The 16,548-nt window shown below is 35.0% G+C and overlaps 3 protein-coding genes across 3 annotated transcripts; all 3 read left to right on the forward strand.

The window, feature by feature from the left end:
- Positions 1-5,858: 5,858 nt before the first annotated feature.
- On the forward strand, positions 5,859-6,869 carry LOC147938773 (uncharacterized). The gene is made up of 3 exons (XM_087465759.1): positions 5,859-6,151; positions 6,239-6,513; positions 6,748-6,869. Exons 1-3 carry the CDS (start codon positions 5,859-5,861, stop codon positions 6,867-6,869), a joined length of 690 nt encoding a protein of 229 aa, XP_087321885.1.
- A 3,975-nt stretch (positions 6,870-10,844) lies between these two features.
- LOC104711415 (peroxidase 34) lies at positions 10,845-13,415 on the forward strand. The gene is made up of 4 exons (XM_010428113.3): positions 10,845-11,310; positions 11,938-12,129; positions 12,597-12,765; positions 12,855-13,415. Exons 1-4 carry the CDS (start codon positions 11,074-11,076, stop codon positions 13,322-13,324), a joined length of 1,068 nt encoding a protein of 355 aa, XP_010426415.1. The 5' UTR covers positions 10,845-11,073; the 3' UTR covers positions 13,325-13,415.
- Positions 13,416-14,117: 702 nt separating this feature from the next.
- On the forward strand, positions 14,118-16,427 carry LOC104711416 (peroxidase 34-like). Its single transcript, XM_087467238.1, has 4 exons — positions 14,118-14,420; positions 14,800-14,991; positions 15,452-15,620; positions 15,719-16,427. Exons 1-4 carry the CDS (start codon positions 14,181-14,183, stop codon positions 16,186-16,188), a joined length of 1,071 nt encoding a protein of 356 aa, XP_087323364.1. The 5' UTR covers positions 14,118-14,180; the 3' UTR covers positions 16,189-16,427.
- Positions 16,428-16,548: the final 121 nt, after the last annotated feature.

Here is a 16,548-nt window from a genome sequence, read left to right on the forward strand (position 1 = left end):
GAATTTATTATGGTTATAAAAATAGAAATTTTTACTGTTTTTTAGATTTAACCCGTGAAAGAATTATTCTTCATTATTATATTTTTAAAATTTTAGTTTTTTAAATTTAATCCGTAAGTTTAAAGTTATTTAGATTTAATCCGTAAAAGAATTATATCCATAAAAATTATTATGCAGTATACCACATATTAATTTATATTATAAATACTCCAATTTATTAGATTTAACCCGTGAAATAATTATTTTTGCATTTTTTATCAGCATATTAATAACCATTAAAGTTTTAATTGTTCATATGAAATAATATAGTTATTACTGAATATTAGAGTTTTTAAAAGAAGAAAATATTGCATAGATATTTTTGGTATATAAAGAAGAAAATGTTGTATAGATATTTCTTAAGTGTAATAAATTTCTTAATATATAAATTGTTTTAGGAAATTATAAATCAAATTTGTAGAGACATTTTAGGAATCTAATTGATTCTGTTTGTAGGTGCATTTTTTTAAGGATTAACTTTGTAAATAAGTATAACTTAAAGAACACCAAATGTACATCAATTTATAGAAACACCACGGGATAATTATTTAGTTTATTTATTATAATGTGAGAAATCTGAGGAATCAACCCTTAAGTACCTCAAATCAAGTAATGTAGATGACTAAATCTACATTTTACAATCAAAATATGTAAAGCAAAAATTTCTATAGAAATTCTATACAAACAAAATCTCTAAAGATAGTTTTGATGATTTTATGAGATGAAAACTTTAATGGGTAGAGTTGTTTTTGGAAAAATCGGAATGTATAAATATTATTAAGATTTTATGGCAATAAATGGAACAAATGTTGGTCGATTTAAGAAAGTTTAGTATTTGAGTTTCTCTGCAATGTTATTTATATAATTTTTTTTAGGGGTTAATATTGTAAATAAAAATTTAAATAAGCAAAACTTAAAGGGCATAACACAAAATGTATTTCAAAAATGTTAATATAGATCTTTATTTACGTAAATCAAGGATTAAGTTTTTTTTTTGTGGAAAATTATGAAATTGTTTATATTAATGGAGATCTAATTAGATAATTATATTTATTTATTTTAAATACCAGAAAATTATTTACCAATAGTTGGTTAAAACAGGGTTTTAAGTAAATCTTGATTTGTAAAAAGAGAATAATAGTACAGTTGTTAAGTAATGTCTTGTGAGTTTTTTTTTTTAACCAAAATTATTATGCTCAAAATATTAATATTTCGTAATATATGATTCATTTTATTATTGTTAAACTAATTTACATCATTTTATTTCAACTTTATGTTATTGTTTCATGCAAATATGTAGATGATGTAAATAGTTGTGCTTGAGTAATTCTGAAATGAATATGAAATTAAATAGAAATCTTTCCAATTGAAATACACATATTAATGGATTTATAGAAATCACATTATTGTGCTTATTCCTAGATATGTGAAATCCTTTACTCTTGATCTGTATTAGTTTCGTAAAAATCACTGCTGTAAGAAGCCATGTGAAAATCAGAGATATATAGTTTGTTAGAATTGTGGAGTTGTTTGCTTGCTCTTGTGAGTGGTGATGTCATTGTTAGTGAGGAAAATGATGTATTTATAGGTGAGAGGAAAGGGTCTGGACGTCTAGGTTTAACATTTTTGTGTAATTAAAAAAATAATAATGCAGAGAATTGTAAATAAGTACATGTTTTGAGGATTATTTGATAAAAAATATTTTGAGCTCTGTAATGCTGACATGTCAATTTTTTTTTTTCAAATGTGTTTCTCTATTAATATATAGGGGATGTTTAAAAACGGAAAAATTACTAGAACAATATTTTTTATGCTGCAATATATAATACATCTGTTGTATAGTTACGTTAAATTTCAACAATAGCCTCGGTTTGGTTCCCATTGTTTGAATTTATTGGGTAATATTTGACCATCGTAGAATTCAATTTGCTAGTGCAGAATCTGAAACAGAAGTGTGGTTTGTATATTATTTTCGGGTGCTCTCGAATCTTTCGTGTATTTTTCTTGAAATATATATAAAATTGGTTGGTGTGTTTCTTAGGACTTTTCTCTTCCTTGAAATTAATGTTGTGTGTAAGATTAGTAGCTTTCCTTTGGTCGCATATACCAAACGTGTTTCCGTCATTTTCTTCTTTTTCTTTTTCCAAGCACAAGTGGTTTCTAGCTAACTTTTTTAGGTTTTACGTTGTATAAAAATAATTGGCTGCCTTTGGTCACATGATTACAGTAGAGTTTGTGTGATTCGGTTTCAAATCCATTTAATCTATGTTGTACGTACCTTTATTTTATTATACATAATTTAATTTACTTTTAAATTTATTTTGGTTTTATTCGCTTATTAATGTCAAAGATAAGAAAGTTAAACGCAAAAATTCCTAGATTCCATTTGTGTTTGCGTTTACCATATGCATATTTTTCTTAATTTGACAATCTACTAAGATTTTGTGACTTCATTTGATGATGATGATAATGCATTATTTGTGGGTGGTGAAACTGGTGATGTAAACGACTACTCGAAGGCTTATATATATGGTGGGCTGCTAAAGTCTAAATTTGTTGGGTCTGTGCGTCATGTCGTCGGAAGATTTTGACAAGAACTCTATAATTGTTACTATACGTAACTCTCCTCATAGGATAACTCACGTGTCCTTTTTCTCTTGTTTTTTTTCCATATTTCCTCCACAAGAAAATAAAACTTCAGAGATCTTTAAGAGATTTTTAACAAGCCAATTGGGACCAAATGGAGACAATTTCATGTGGGTTAAATCGTATATTTCAGATAGATTAGACAGCTAGTATTGTTTTATCTGCAGTGAGTATATTAAGTCGCTATACGTGATGATCTCGTTAGATATATTTTTTTTCCCTGTTTTAGTTTCAACGATAAGTATTGCCTCAGTGACCTCAGTCCTGCCAGCAAAAACGACACCGTTCATATTCGATTTCGTTATTACTTGTCTTTGTATCAGACTGTTTTTGTTTCTTAGTATGGATTGATGATCTGATAATAGTTTGATTCAATTCTAATAACCTTTTGCATGAAAGCAAAATCTATCAGAACCAATAATTCTAGTGAGATAAACCTCCGCTTTAAAGTCATTATCTCATTATACAAAGAGATCATGAGGGACTTGAGTAAAAAGAAGAGGGCACCGTTTAGGAGTGTAGGTGAAGAACGTGGCGGACACGAGGATGATCTTATTTTCAAATTTAGAAAAAAAAATAGCAAGAAAAAAAATAGCTATTGGCGAATGGCGATGTTGATTTTTCGTTTGTCTTTTAGCGGGTGACGACAACCGAGATTTTTGTAAGGTCATTGAGGAGTTATTTTTGTCTTAATATTATAATGGAAATTATTATGAAAGATTTTTATGGACATTTCATCGAAACATATGTTTAAGGGTTTGGATTTACACGAATCATGATATGTTTTTACAAAATTTATCCTAAGACAATATGTTTTGTAAGGTATTAATCTAACTTTTTTAAGTTTTGAGAATTTGGTTATAGTTTTACGATTACTGCACGAAAGTTCGATTAGAATTAGGTACACTTCTGATTATTAGTTATTTTTAATCTGATATAAACTATAGAAAAGCCAAAAGAGAAAAACAATTGTTTGTCGGTCGCTGGATATCACTGGATTTTGCGTTTGACGAAATATTATTATTCTATTTAACAAAACAAAAAATAAATTCTATACACGAGTGTCAAAAAATAAATTTTCCAACGTTATTCAAAAATTTTTTTGGGTATCGCCTCTTCATATTTGGAGGAGTTTTGATTTGTATTGTCCGTTTTTAACATGATATAATATATTATATCATACGTGTTTTATATGGTAAGTGAAAAAGTTTGTATTCTACTCTTGTTGTGCAGAAAGGGGAAGAAATATGATTGGAGATAACTTGGAAACAATATACGTATCTTATGGATCACCTACTGTAATTTGACAAAACCTGATAATAAAATAAAGTCCTTATATCTTAAAACGTGCGAGTTTGCATGGATTGATGTATGAATGGACGATTACTTTTTCTAAATATTCCTTACTATTCTTCTATAAATATTTTAATCTTGGTTTTGTTTCATTGTTGGCTTTTGACATCAGCAATATTAACATCTCTTACTATTCTTCTATAAATAACTTGAATACTTAAGACTTTAAGAGTGGATATGTATATAGAGATAAATTTAAACAATTGTCAACAAAATTAACGTATACCAATATACTATGTATAAACTGACAATTTAGATTTATTCTTCTAACTTTCCATAGATAGAGATAGCGTACGTGGAATAATACATGATATCTATCGTCGTTAGTTGAAATAGTTGACACAAAGAAGAACCTTCATGTTGTAAAACACTTGGTGGACTCTATCCAACCGGCCCATTATCAATCTGTCCGTACGCAGCCTCTCGACCACACTTGGTCGAGAGCCTTTGGCCCGTTAGTCGAAGCCCATCAGCGATAGCATTAGTATGTCGGTTTTACCTTAGGATTTGTAACACTATATATATATGTTGTAACCTCAATTCCTATCAATAATAACCTAAGAGATTTACTCCCTAAACTCCCTAATTTACAACACGTTATCAGCACGATAGCCTCTCTCCCAAAACCCTAAAGCAGCCGCCTATTCTCCCTTACCCTAAAACCCTAAACCGACTTCCTGTTCTTACTTCCATCTGAGATCAAATCCTTCCTGTTCGAAGATCCTCTTGTTCACAAGCAATCCTTAGCTTGTGATCAAAGTTCTCTCGACAGCTTGGTCGAGGTTTGCTGTTCACGGTTCGTCGATCGGGGATGAGTGCGAGAAGCTGTTCGCGGGAAGCAAGGAGCTGTTCGTAGGGAAGCTGTTCGTGGTTCGTGGTCAAGAGATATCTGAGGTCTTTAGCTCCCAGATCAATTCCAGTCAGAATCCTTGTGGTGTTAAGGTAAACAAAATTCAAACTTCTTAAAACCACATAATTGAATTTGGAACTAAAAGCTATTGAACCCTAAAATATCCAAGTAAACTAACAAACAAATTTAAGATCTATAATCCTATAAACTTTAAAATCTATTCACATAGGATTGTTAGATTGTTTGTTAAATTGCACCAAATTATATCAAGCTTTAAAACTGTTGATTGACTGCTTGATTGTTGCATAAGAACCTAGAACTAATTTAGATTCATAAGGATCAGATTATTACAGATTGTTCTAGGAAATTAAAACTTGGATCATTCATGCATAACAATTAAAATCGGACCATGTTTAGGTTGTTATAAAATCGATTGCATGAATTATATTTTAGGAATGTTTAAACTGTTCTTGAGAAATTCAAGAAGAAAATTCCCTAGATCCTAAATTCATAAACTCGAAAATTTTAGAGTTGTTCTAGGATAATTTCCAAATTAAAATTATAGTACTTATCCTAAATTAATCTGATTAAATAAAACTTTTGCTAAGTTTCTATAAATTAAAACTTTAAATCGGAAATTAAAATATTGGTTAGGATAAGTCCTTAATCAAAATAGTAATTATCCAAATTCCTTAAAAATCAAAAATATTTAATCCTAAATCAAATAGGAAACTATAAGATAAGGAAATCCTATCTAGGAATAAGGAAATTGTTGCATGCATGTAGCTATTTAGTTTTGTTGTCTTGCATGCATGAATTTAAACCGAAAAAACTATAAGAGGCAAGGCATGGTTCGGTCTCAAATACCGCATGACCTAAGGCACAAATACCGCATGACCTGAAAATTATTTGTTGCATGGTTCGGTCTCAAATACCGCATGCTAAATGTCGGTTGTCTATATTTATGCAGATGGCTAATCTCAAGAGCCTAGACTACCCTATTCTGCAAGCTTCCAGAAAGAATTACTTGCAATGGGCCAATGACACCGAAATCTACTTGTCATCAAATGGCCTGAAAGGGTGCATCGATGAGGATATTGAGTCTACGGACAGGAACAAGAGTAAGTGTCTCCAGCACATACATCATCACATTGCTGAGAGTATCAAAAGCCAGTACCTCTTCCTAAGAGATCCTCTCTCCCTTTGGACACAGCTTAAACGCCGTTATGGGCACCAAAAGACGGTGCTCCTTCCAAAGGCAGAGTTTGATTGGAAGAGCCTAAGGATCCTGGATTACAAATCCGTGGAAGAGTATAACTCTGAGCTCTTTAGGATTGTCTCACTCCTTAGGCTGTGTGGGAAAGAGGTGACTGAGCAGGAGCTGATTGAGAAGACATTGTCTACTTTCAGCCCTAATAACAGAGTACTCCAGCAACAATATCGGCACCAAAAGCTTGCTGACTATGGGGAACTCATTGAGTGTTTACTGCTCGCTGAGCAAAACGATGAGTTGTTGATGATGAACAGTGCTATGCGACCTCCTGGTACAGCCCCATTACCAGAAGCAAATAAGGTCAACTTGGGAAAGAAAGCTGTAGTTGAGTCTAATGAGCCTAAGGAGCCTAGTGAGATCAACTACGTCCACAGAGATAGACACTATGGCCGTGGTGGCCGTGGTGGCAGAGGACGTAGTGGTCGAGGGGGCCAGGCTGGTCGAGGAGGCCACGGACGTGGTGGTAAGGGCCGTGGGTCCTTTAAGCCAAACTCCAAGGCCAAATCGACTTGCCACCGATGTGGTATGTCAAACCACTGGGCCAAGAACTGCAGAACTCCCAAACACCTCATTGATGCATATTAAGAATCTCTTAAGAAAAATCCAGAAGCAAACTATGTACACATCGATGATGAAGGAGACTTCGATCATGAGAATGATGACTTGCTAGGATATGAGACCTCCGACTGCCTCAAAGATGTTGAATGAATTTCGAATTTATTTTGGTTTATTTTCTATGCTTTATGATTTAATTTCCTTTTTAATGTAATGGATAATTGCTTTGAATTAAATTCAATGGATTTTATTTTATAAACTATTCTATTAAAATCCAAAATTCTTGTCCTATTTATAGACATGGCCAAGGACATGAGTGAATTAGTAGTGGATAGTGGCTCCAGCCACACCATACTAAAAGATAAGAGATATTTCATAAATCTTATAATGAAAAGTGCAAATGTTAATACAATTGCGGGTATAGCAAATATTATAGAAGGCTATGGCCAAGCACACATATTGTTGCCTAACGGAACTCATATTGAGTTATGTGATGCTTTATACTCACCCAGCTCTAAGAGAAGCTTATTGAGCTTTAAAGACATAAGGTCAAATGGTTACCATATTGAAACCAAGGGTGAAGGATCTAAAGAGTTCCTCTACATTACAGAAAATGTGAAAGGACAAAAGAAGATCCTAGAGACTATACCTGCCTTAGCCTCTGGTCTATACCATGCTAAGATTAACATGATAGAAGCCAACTTGGCTAAGCACAAAATATACAAAGAAAGTTTCACTTTATGGCATGACCGGCTTGGCCATCCGGGAACTAACATGATGCGTAAATTGATAAAGAGTTCAAAAGGGCACAACCTTAAAGAAAGAAAAGTTCTCCCTAAGAATCTCACATGTGTGGCATGTGCACAAGGGAAACTTATTGTAAGACCATCACCAGTAAAAGTCACAAGAGAGACTTTACATTTTCTGGAAAGGATACAAGGTGACATATGTGGGCCGATACACCCACCTAGTGGGACATTTCGATATTTCATGGTGATGATAAATGCATCAACCAGATGGTCCCACGTATGCTTGTTATCCACGAGAAACTTAGCATTTGCTAAGCTCTTAGCTCAAATCATTCGATTAAGAGCACATTTTCCAGACTTTCCACTTAAGACTATACGTCTAGATAATGCTGGTGAATTTACATCCCAAGCGTTTAATGATTACTGTATGTCCATGGGGGTGAGTGTGGAACATCCTGTGGCACATGTACATACACAAAACGGATTAGATGAATCCTTCATTAAACAAATACAATTGATAGCTCGACCATTGTTAATGCGATCGAAGCTTCCTGTGTCGGCTTGGGGACACGCGGTCTTACACGCAGCAGAACTCATACGCATCAGGCCATCTAGTGAACACAAATATTCCCCATCCCAACTCCTATCGGGTCAAGAGCCAGACTTATCCCATCTTAAGACATTTGGTTGTGCCGTTTATATACCAATTGCTCCACCACAGAGAACAAAGATGGGACCACAGAGGAGAATGGGAATATGTGTGGGGTATGAGTCTCCCACCATAATAAGGTATCTCGAGCCACTGACAGGAGACCTGTTCAAGGCCAGATACGCGGACTGTCAATTTATTGAGTCCGAATTCCCTATGTTAGGTGGGGAGACCAGCAAGATGAGCAAAGAATTGACATGGAATCAAACATCCTTAGAATGGCAAGATCCTCGAACTATAGCATGTGATGCAGAAGTTCAGAAGATTATACATCTTCAACAGCTAGCTAATCAATTGCCAGATTCCTTTGCTGACCCGAAAAGAGTAACAAAATCGTACATACCAGCTTGCAATGCACCAGTACGTATTGATGTTCACAAGGAACACAATAATCAAGTTGCTACAGAGTCTATGCCACGTTTGAAACGGGGTAGACCATTAGGTTCCAAATATAAGAATCCTCGGAAAACAAAGAGTGCAAAACAGACCGATGCTAAGGGAATTATAGAAAAGCCAGATGTTGTCATGGAAACTCCTACGGCACCAAATGAGGCTCAGGACGCTGAACCTCAAGAGCCTGAAGGAATTGACAACAATGAGATCTCGATAAACTATATAATGTCTGGAATACAATGGAACCGAAAAGATGTCGACATTGATGATGTATTTGCATACAAGGTAGCACTTGAAATAAATGAGGATCATGAGCCCACATCTATACTAGAGTGTACACAAAGCAAAGATTGGCTTAAATGGAAAGAAGCCATAGATGTGGAGCTAAACTCTTTAAAGAAGAGAAGTGTGTTTGGTCCGACCTTAAGGATAACACCAGAAATTAAACCAGTTGGACACAAATGGGTCTTTGTAAGAAAGAGAAATGAGAGAAACGAGATTGTCAGATACAAGGCAAGGCTCGTAGCACAAGGATTCTCTCAAAGACCTGGCATAGATTATGAGGAGACATACTCCCCTGTGATGGATGCAACGACTTTTAGATATCTAATAAGTCTGGCCATAAGAGAAAGTTTAGATTTGCGGTTAATGGATGTTGTAACTGCATATCTATACGGTCCACTGGATAATAAAATTTATATGAGATTACCAGAGGGTATAGAACTCAAAGATAAGAAGAGTTCTAGAGACCAATACTGCATAAGGCTAGACAAATCGCTTTATGGACTGAGACAGAATGGTCGAATGTGATATAACCGGCTAAGTGAATATTTAGCCAAGGAAGGTTATAGGAATGACCCGATCAGTCCTTGTATATTCATAAAGAAATTCGCGAATAAGGGATTTGTGATAATAGCAGTATATGTGGATGATTTAAACATCCTTGGAACCTCTGGGGAAATCGCCCAAACAGTAGGATATCTCAAAAGAGAGTTTGAGATGAAAGACCTAGGCAAGACAAAATTCTGTTTGGGGTTGCAGCTTGAGTACATAAACAATGGGATCCTTGTGCATCAAAAGGCATACACAGAAAAGGTACTCAAGAGATTTAATATGGAGCAAGCTCACTCATTGACTAGCCCAATGGTTGTGAGAAGTGTAGAAGTGGATAAAGATCTATTTGCTCCTAAGAAGGACAATGAAGAAATTCTTGGTCCTGAAGTGCCTTACCTCAGTGCTATAGGAGCATTAATGTTCTTGGCTAGCCACACTAGACCTGACATATGCTTCGCAGTAAACCTTCTGGCAAGATACAGTTCTTGTCCGACCATAAGGCACTGGAATGGTATAAAACATGTTCTGCGTTACCTACAAGGAACGACAGACTTTGGCTTATTTTACACTAACCATAACAAAGAAGGTTTAGTTGGTTTTGCTGATGCAGGTTATCTGTCCGACCCACACAATGGTAAATCACAAACAGGTTATGTGTTTACACACGGTGGTACAGCGATCTCTTGGCGTTCTATGAAGCAGACTCTAGTAGCCACATCCTCAAATCACGCTGAGATCCTAGCCATGCATGAAGCCAGCCGTGAGTGTGTTTGGTTGCGGTCAATGACTCAGCACATTCGGACAGACAGTGGCATGGACATAGACAAATCAGCAACGGTCATCTATGAAGACAATACAGCCTGCATCGCACAACTCAAAGAAGGTTACATCAAGGGAGATCGGACAAAGCACATCCTGCCGAAGTTCTTCTACACACATGAACTACAAAAGGCCGGAGAAGTTCAAGTGGTGCAAGTTCAGTCATATGACAACTCAGCCGATCTCTTCACCAAGGCATTACCGACAACAACATTCAAGAAGCTCACGCACCATATTGGAATGCGGAGGCTTAAGAACTTGAAGTGATGCTTGGAACAGGGGGAGCAATGTGTGCTGTACTCTTTTTCCTTCACTAAGGTTTTGTCCCAATGGGTTTTCCTGGTAAGGTTTTAATGAGGCAGCATCCCCTAAGCACATTGCATCGATCCCTTCCTCGCATAGGCACGGTTGTATCGTCCAAGGGGGAGTGTTGTAAAACACTTGGTGGACTCTATCCAACCGGCCCATTATCAGTCCGTCCGTACGCAGCCTCTCGACCACACTTGGTCGAGAGCCTTCGGCCCGTTAGTCGAAGCCCATCGGTGATAGCATTAGTATGTCGGTTTTACCTTAGGACTTGTAACACTATATATATATGTTGTAACCTCAATTCCTATCAATAATAACCTAAGAGATTTACTCCCTAAACTCCCTAATTTACAACACTTCATTTGTTGTTCGAGAGAAATGCCTTCATACGAGAGGGAAAAAAAAAAAAGAATAAGCAAAAAAAAAAAAAAATTATGCCTCCAGATTTGACCCATTTTGGCTATAAAAGGATTCTTTAAGATATGGACCTTATTCATCCTCTCCATTAAACCCAATCAAAGAGTTTCTGTTTTCCTTGTAAAAGATGAAGTTCTCTGCTTCTTCGTCTTCTACTTCGTTCACATGGACAATCTTAATCACATTGGGATGTCTTATGCTTCGCGCGTCTTTGTCCGATGCTCAGCTTACTCCTACCTTTTACGACACTTCATGTCCTAACGTCACCAACATCATAAGAGATACCATTGTCAACGAGTTAAGGTCAGACCCTCGTATCGCTGCGAGCATTCTTCGCCTTCACTTTCACGACTGCTTTGTTAATGTAAGAATTCACTTTTCATACATCTATAGCGTTACGAATTACTGTGGTTCATCTTATAAATATTAATATGTTAGTGTAAAAAGTAGATAAAAACAAAAGTAGATAACAAATATTCTTAGTCATCAGCACACGCAAACTGTCTTAGTTAATACTCTTTTCACGTATGTTAGATGCCATATGTTTGCTTTTCCTATAGAATTAATACTTATCTCTCGTCGACAATGATGTTACTGGTTACTTATTAATTAATTTCTTGCACAAGGATGGTTTCCAAAACGTTTATGAAGTCGGATTCACGAAGATAAATTATTAGTGTTACATTAGTTAGGAAGAGCATATGGTGCCGTACATAGCACGTCAGAAATTTAACATCCATCAATCATTTTTGTTTTTTTTTTGTTAAGGGACATATATATATTAAAAAGACTTTTCAAACATCATTATATTGATAGGTAGAAATATAATCTTCATTGATTACTTGCTTTAGAGGAACACATGACTTTAATGGATTAAAAAAAAGTTTTATCTTAAACTGTTGTTACCTTTGGTAAACTCAAAAGCTATGGATGTAATACATTTATACATTGCCTAATAATTTGTTAAAATAATATTTTGAAATTCTGAAAGGGTTGTGACGCATCGATCTTGTTGGACAACACAACATCATTCCGCACAGAGAAAGATGCGTTTGGAAACGCAAATTCGACTCGGGGATTTCCTGTGATTGATAGAATGAAATCCGCAATAGAGAGGGCGTGCCCAAGAACCGTTTCATGCGCAGATGTGCTCACCATTGCAGCTCAACAATCTGTCACGCTGGTATGCTTCTCCATTGTTCCATATTCATGACAAACATTTTTTCAACTTTATATATCAAATAGTGACTTTACATAAAATCAAACATGACGGAAAAATAGAAAAATTGGGATATTTTTAGTTTTTTTGGAAAGTCACAATCTATACTTATATGAAAAGTATTCAAAATTATTTGAAAAATATTCAAAACGCGTGGCCCCGTTTAGAAATTTTGATAGCCACTCTGTCTCATTACTTGGATTTACCTGGTCCTTGTTAAAAAAAAAAAGGATTTACCTGGTTAGGATTATTCGTTTTGACTACATTTTTCGTTAGTCAAAACGAATAATTTTTCATTTTTTCCAAGAAATAGTGCAGCCTAAAACAACTTCCTTTTGAGTATATAATTAATGATTTTATAATACTTGTTTGTATTTTTCTCTTTGAGTATTCGAGTGGTTTATTTGTATATAATGGATACTGTACTATAGGCAGGAGGTCCTTCTTGGAGGGTTCCTTTGGGGAGAAGAGACAGCTTACAAGCATTTATGGAACTCGCTAATGAAAATCTTCCTGGTCCATCCTCCACACTTCAAGTACTTAAAGAAAAATTTGGAAATGTTGGCCTCGACCGTCCTTCTGATCTTGTTGCTCTTTCCGGTAATTAACAAAATATATTACACACCATTTGATGTAATTGCAATTAGCGAGTTCATTTCTAATATAATCATGGTCTTTCTTTTGTTTAGGGGGTCACACATTTGGTAAAAATCAATGTCAATTTATTATAGACAGATTATACAACTTCAGCGAGACCGGTTTACCCGACCCTACTCTCAACGCTACTTACCTCCAGACTCTTCGTGGACTATGTCCCCAAAATGGCAATCTAAGTGCCTTGGTGGATTTTGATCTGCGCACGCCTACGGTTTTCGATAACAAATACTATGTGAATCTGAAAGAGCAAAAAGGTCTTATCCAGAGCGACCAAGAGTTGTTCTCTAGCCCCGATGCAGCTGACACAATCCCCTTGGTGAGAGCATATGCTGATGGCACACAAACATTCTTCAACGCATTTGTGGAGGCAATAAATAGGATGGGAAACATTACACCTCTTACAGGAACTCAAGGACAAATCAGGTTGAATTGTAGGGTGGTGAATTCCAACTCTCTACTCCATGATGTGGTGGAGATTGTTGACTTTGTTAGCTCCATGTGATAATTGTTTATTAAATATGTATGTGGCTACAAGAATACATATCAATAAATAAAACTCTGAAGAATTTACTTGAGAATATTTAAATTTAAAATCTCTGTTTTTCTAGATTTTCTAAAACATATATATATCACTACGTGTTCTCTCGTGCATGTTGTCATAATTCATTTCAACAACAACAATTAAAAAAAAAAAAAAAATAGATACACATGTCACTAAAATATAGATTATTATAGGATTCGCCATATACAGCTCCATATCAAACGTTGCGAGTAAATACGTAAACCTCTATTTCTTCTCTACAAGCTACTACCCTGGCATTAATGATGCCTAACAACGTTGAAAACTACATAGACATCGAACGTGACTAGCTAATGATGCCTAACAACGTTGAAAACTACATAGACATCGAACGTGACAGCTAATCACATGATTGAGGCTGTAGCCAGAGGTCGAGTTGCGGCGGCTGAGAATTTTCTGCTAAGTCCTCGAGTAGAAGATATCTGATTTTTATTTTACTGTATACTGACCATGTTAAATGTTAATACACAAAATATGACCATGTTTCGTTTTTATTAGAAAATATCTGATTTTTTTATCTGACTGTATAATAATGAACATGTTTGGTTTTTATTAGAAAATATCTAATTTTTATCTGACTGTATAATGACCATGTTTATCAAAAAAAAAATACAGAAAATGTGAGAAAGTTTGAGGTTACTAAGTATGAATACCCCAAAAGAAAAAAGCCTCCAAGTTAGTCAAGTTTTGTCTATAAAAGGATTCTTTAAGATATGGATCTTACTCATCTTCTCTCTGGTAAACCAAATCACATCGTTTTCTTTTTTTCTTTCAAAAAATGCATCGCTCTTCCACTTCTTCTTCTTCTACTTCGTTCACTTGGACAGCCTTAATCACATTGGGATGTCTTATGCTATATGCCTCTTTGTCCGATGCTCAACTTACCCCTACCTTTTATGACAGTTCGTGCCCTAACGTTACCAACATCGTACGCGATACCATTGTCAACGAGTTAAGGTCAGACCCTCGTATTGCCGCGAGCATCCTTCGTCTTCACTTCCACGACTGCTTTGTGAATGTAAGATATTTACTTTTTCACATATCTATCACGTTGCTAACTATTGTATGTAACTATGAATCATGTTAATGATTTTTCAATGTTTTTATTCATATTATATTATCTAATTGCATTTATTATTTGAATTTTATTATATAACCATTTTAATGAGATTGTATATAAACATTTCATTAGTTTAGTTTATTTAAGATATTTTATCTTTATTGCGTAGAATTTGGATTTTATAGATTACAAAAAAAATACTAAATATTACATCAGACTGGTGTAAAAATTTAACTTTATATTTATGGATGTGATACACTGACTAACATCTTTTTCAAAACCAAAAAAAAATATATTGACTAACGATTTGGCAAATGGTATTTTGGACTTTTTAAAGGGTTGTGATGCATCAATCTTGTTAGACAACACGACATCGTTTCGAACAGAGAAAGATGCGTTTGGAAACGCAAATTCGGCTCGGGGATTTCCTGTAATTGATAGGATGAAAGCCGCAGTGGAGAGGGCATGCCCAAGAACGGTGTCATGCGCGGATATGCTAACCATCGCAGCTCAACAATCTGTCACTTTGGTATATGCTCCACTTTATCATTCTTTTTTTCATTACTGTTTACAATAATGAAATAGTCACTTAACAAAGTAAACACGACAACCTGACTTTGTAAACAATATTTTTTCTTTTTTTTCTTGTTTTAGAAGGTCGCACTTAAAATTTCGTATCAACCTTTCAACCATATATGACCAAGAATTCAAACTTATTTTAGGAAAATATTCAAAAGGGTGCGTGGTCCCGTTAAGAAATCTTGATAGGTCGTTTAAATTTATTGAAAAGAAAAAAACAAAAAAAAGATGTCGTCACAATAATATAATTGGTAAGACTACGTTTTATGTTAACAAAAAAAAAAAATTATAATTTCATACTTTTCAAGAATATATTGGAGATGAAAAAAATATCTTCCTATTATATCATCTATGAAATTATTGAACATGTTTTTCTCCTTACGCATTGAAATTTCTGACTGATATCATAGGCGGGAGGTCCTTCTTGGAGAGTTCCTTTGGGAAGAAGAGACAGCTTACAAGCATTTTTGCAACTCGCTAATGCAAATCTTCCTGGTCCAGCCTCCACACTTCAAGTACTTAAAGATCGATTTAGAAATGTTGGCCTCGACCGTCCTTCTGATCTCGTTGCGCTCTCTGGTAATTAATAAAAGGATATTAAACACCAATTCATATAGTTGTACGTAATCACGCTGAGTTTGTTATTAATTTGATCTTATGGTCTTTCTTTTGTTTAGGTGGCCACACATTTGGTAAAAACCAGTGCCGGTTTATTATAAACAGACTATACAACTTTAGCAACACCGGTTTACCCGACCCTACTCTCAACACTACTTACCTCCAAACTCTTCGTGGATTGTGTCCTCGTAATGGTAACCAAAGTGCCTTGGTGGATTTTGATTTGCGTACGCCTACGGTATTCGACAACAAATACTACGTTAACCTTGGTGAGCGAAAAGGTCTTATCCAGAGCGACCAAGAGTTGTTCTCTAGCCCCAATGCAACTGACACTATCCCTTTGGTGAGATCATATGCTAATAGCACACAAACCTTCTTCAATGCGTTTGTGGAGGCGATGAATAGGATGGGAAATATCACACCTCTCACAGGAACTCAAGGACAAATCAGATTGAATTGTAGGGTGGTGAATTCCAACTCTATACTCCAAGATGTGGTTGAAATTGTTGACTTTGTTAGCTCTATGTGATCGAGAATATATAGTTGACTAAAAATATGTGGCTACAAGAATATATATCAAGTACAATAAGACGCTGTCAAATGATAAATTTGATGAGCAGGTGAAGATCTCGATCAGCGTGTGGAGTATCTCAGTAGCCTTCTGTTTTAATTTTATATATGTTTTTTTCAGCCTTTAATTGAAGGTGTTTTTTTTACTTGGTTTTGGATTATACTATTCTAATAAAAATGATTAAAAGTATTGTGTTACTGATAGTATTTTATTTTTGATCTTTCTTATCTAATCGTATATTTCAGATTAGTTAGCCAGCTAATCTTGTTTATGTGCGGATTTGTGTGATCAAAGAAAGAAAAAATCGCTATACGTGTT

This window comes from Camelina sativa, chromosome 9 (genome assembly GCF_030686135.1).
Source record: "Camelina sativa cultivar CO46 ecotype springtype chromosome 9, ASM3068613v1".
NCBI lineage: Eukaryota > Viridiplantae > Streptophyta > Magnoliopsida > Brassicales > Brassicaceae > Camelina > Camelina sativa.

Bases quoted from the DNA above. Each gene is read 5' to 3' on its own strand.
- LOC104711415 (XM_010428113.3), top strand. From the start codon at position 11,074: ATGAAGTTCTCTGCTTCTTCGTCTTCTACTTCGTTCACATGGACAATC. The intron at 11,311-11,937 runs GTAAGAATTCAC...AAATTCTGAAAG, and splicing joins TTCACGACTGCTTTGTTAAT to GGTTGTGACGCATCGATCTT. The intron at 12,130-12,596 runs GTATGCTTCTCC...ACTGTACTATAG, and splicing joins CTCAACAATCTGTCACGCTG to GCAGGAGGTCCTTCTTGGAG.
- LOC147938773 (XM_087465759.1), top strand. From the start codon at position 5,859: ATGGCTAATCTCAAGAGCCTAGACTACCCTATTCTGCAAGCTTCCAGA. The intron at 6,152-6,238 runs GTTTGATTGGAA...CTCACTCCTTAG, and splicing joins GTGCTCCTTCCAAAGGCAGA to GCTGTGTGGGAAAGAGGTGA. The intron at 6,514-6,747 runs GTGAGATCAACT...ATGCATATTAAG, and splicing joins TAATGAGCCTAAGGAGCCTA to AATCTCTTAAGAAAAATCCA.
- LOC104711416 (XM_087467238.1), top strand. From the start codon at position 14,181: ATGCATCGCTCTTCCACTTCTTCTTCTTCTACTTCGTTCACTTGGACA. The intron at 14,992-15,451 runs GTATATGCTCCA...CTGATATCATAG, and splicing joins CTCAACAATCTGTCACTTTG to GCGGGAGGTCCTTCTTGGAG. The intron at 15,621-15,718 runs GTAATTAATAAA...TCTTTTGTTTAG, and splicing joins TGATCTCGTTGCGCTCTCTG to GTGGCCACACATTTGGTAAA.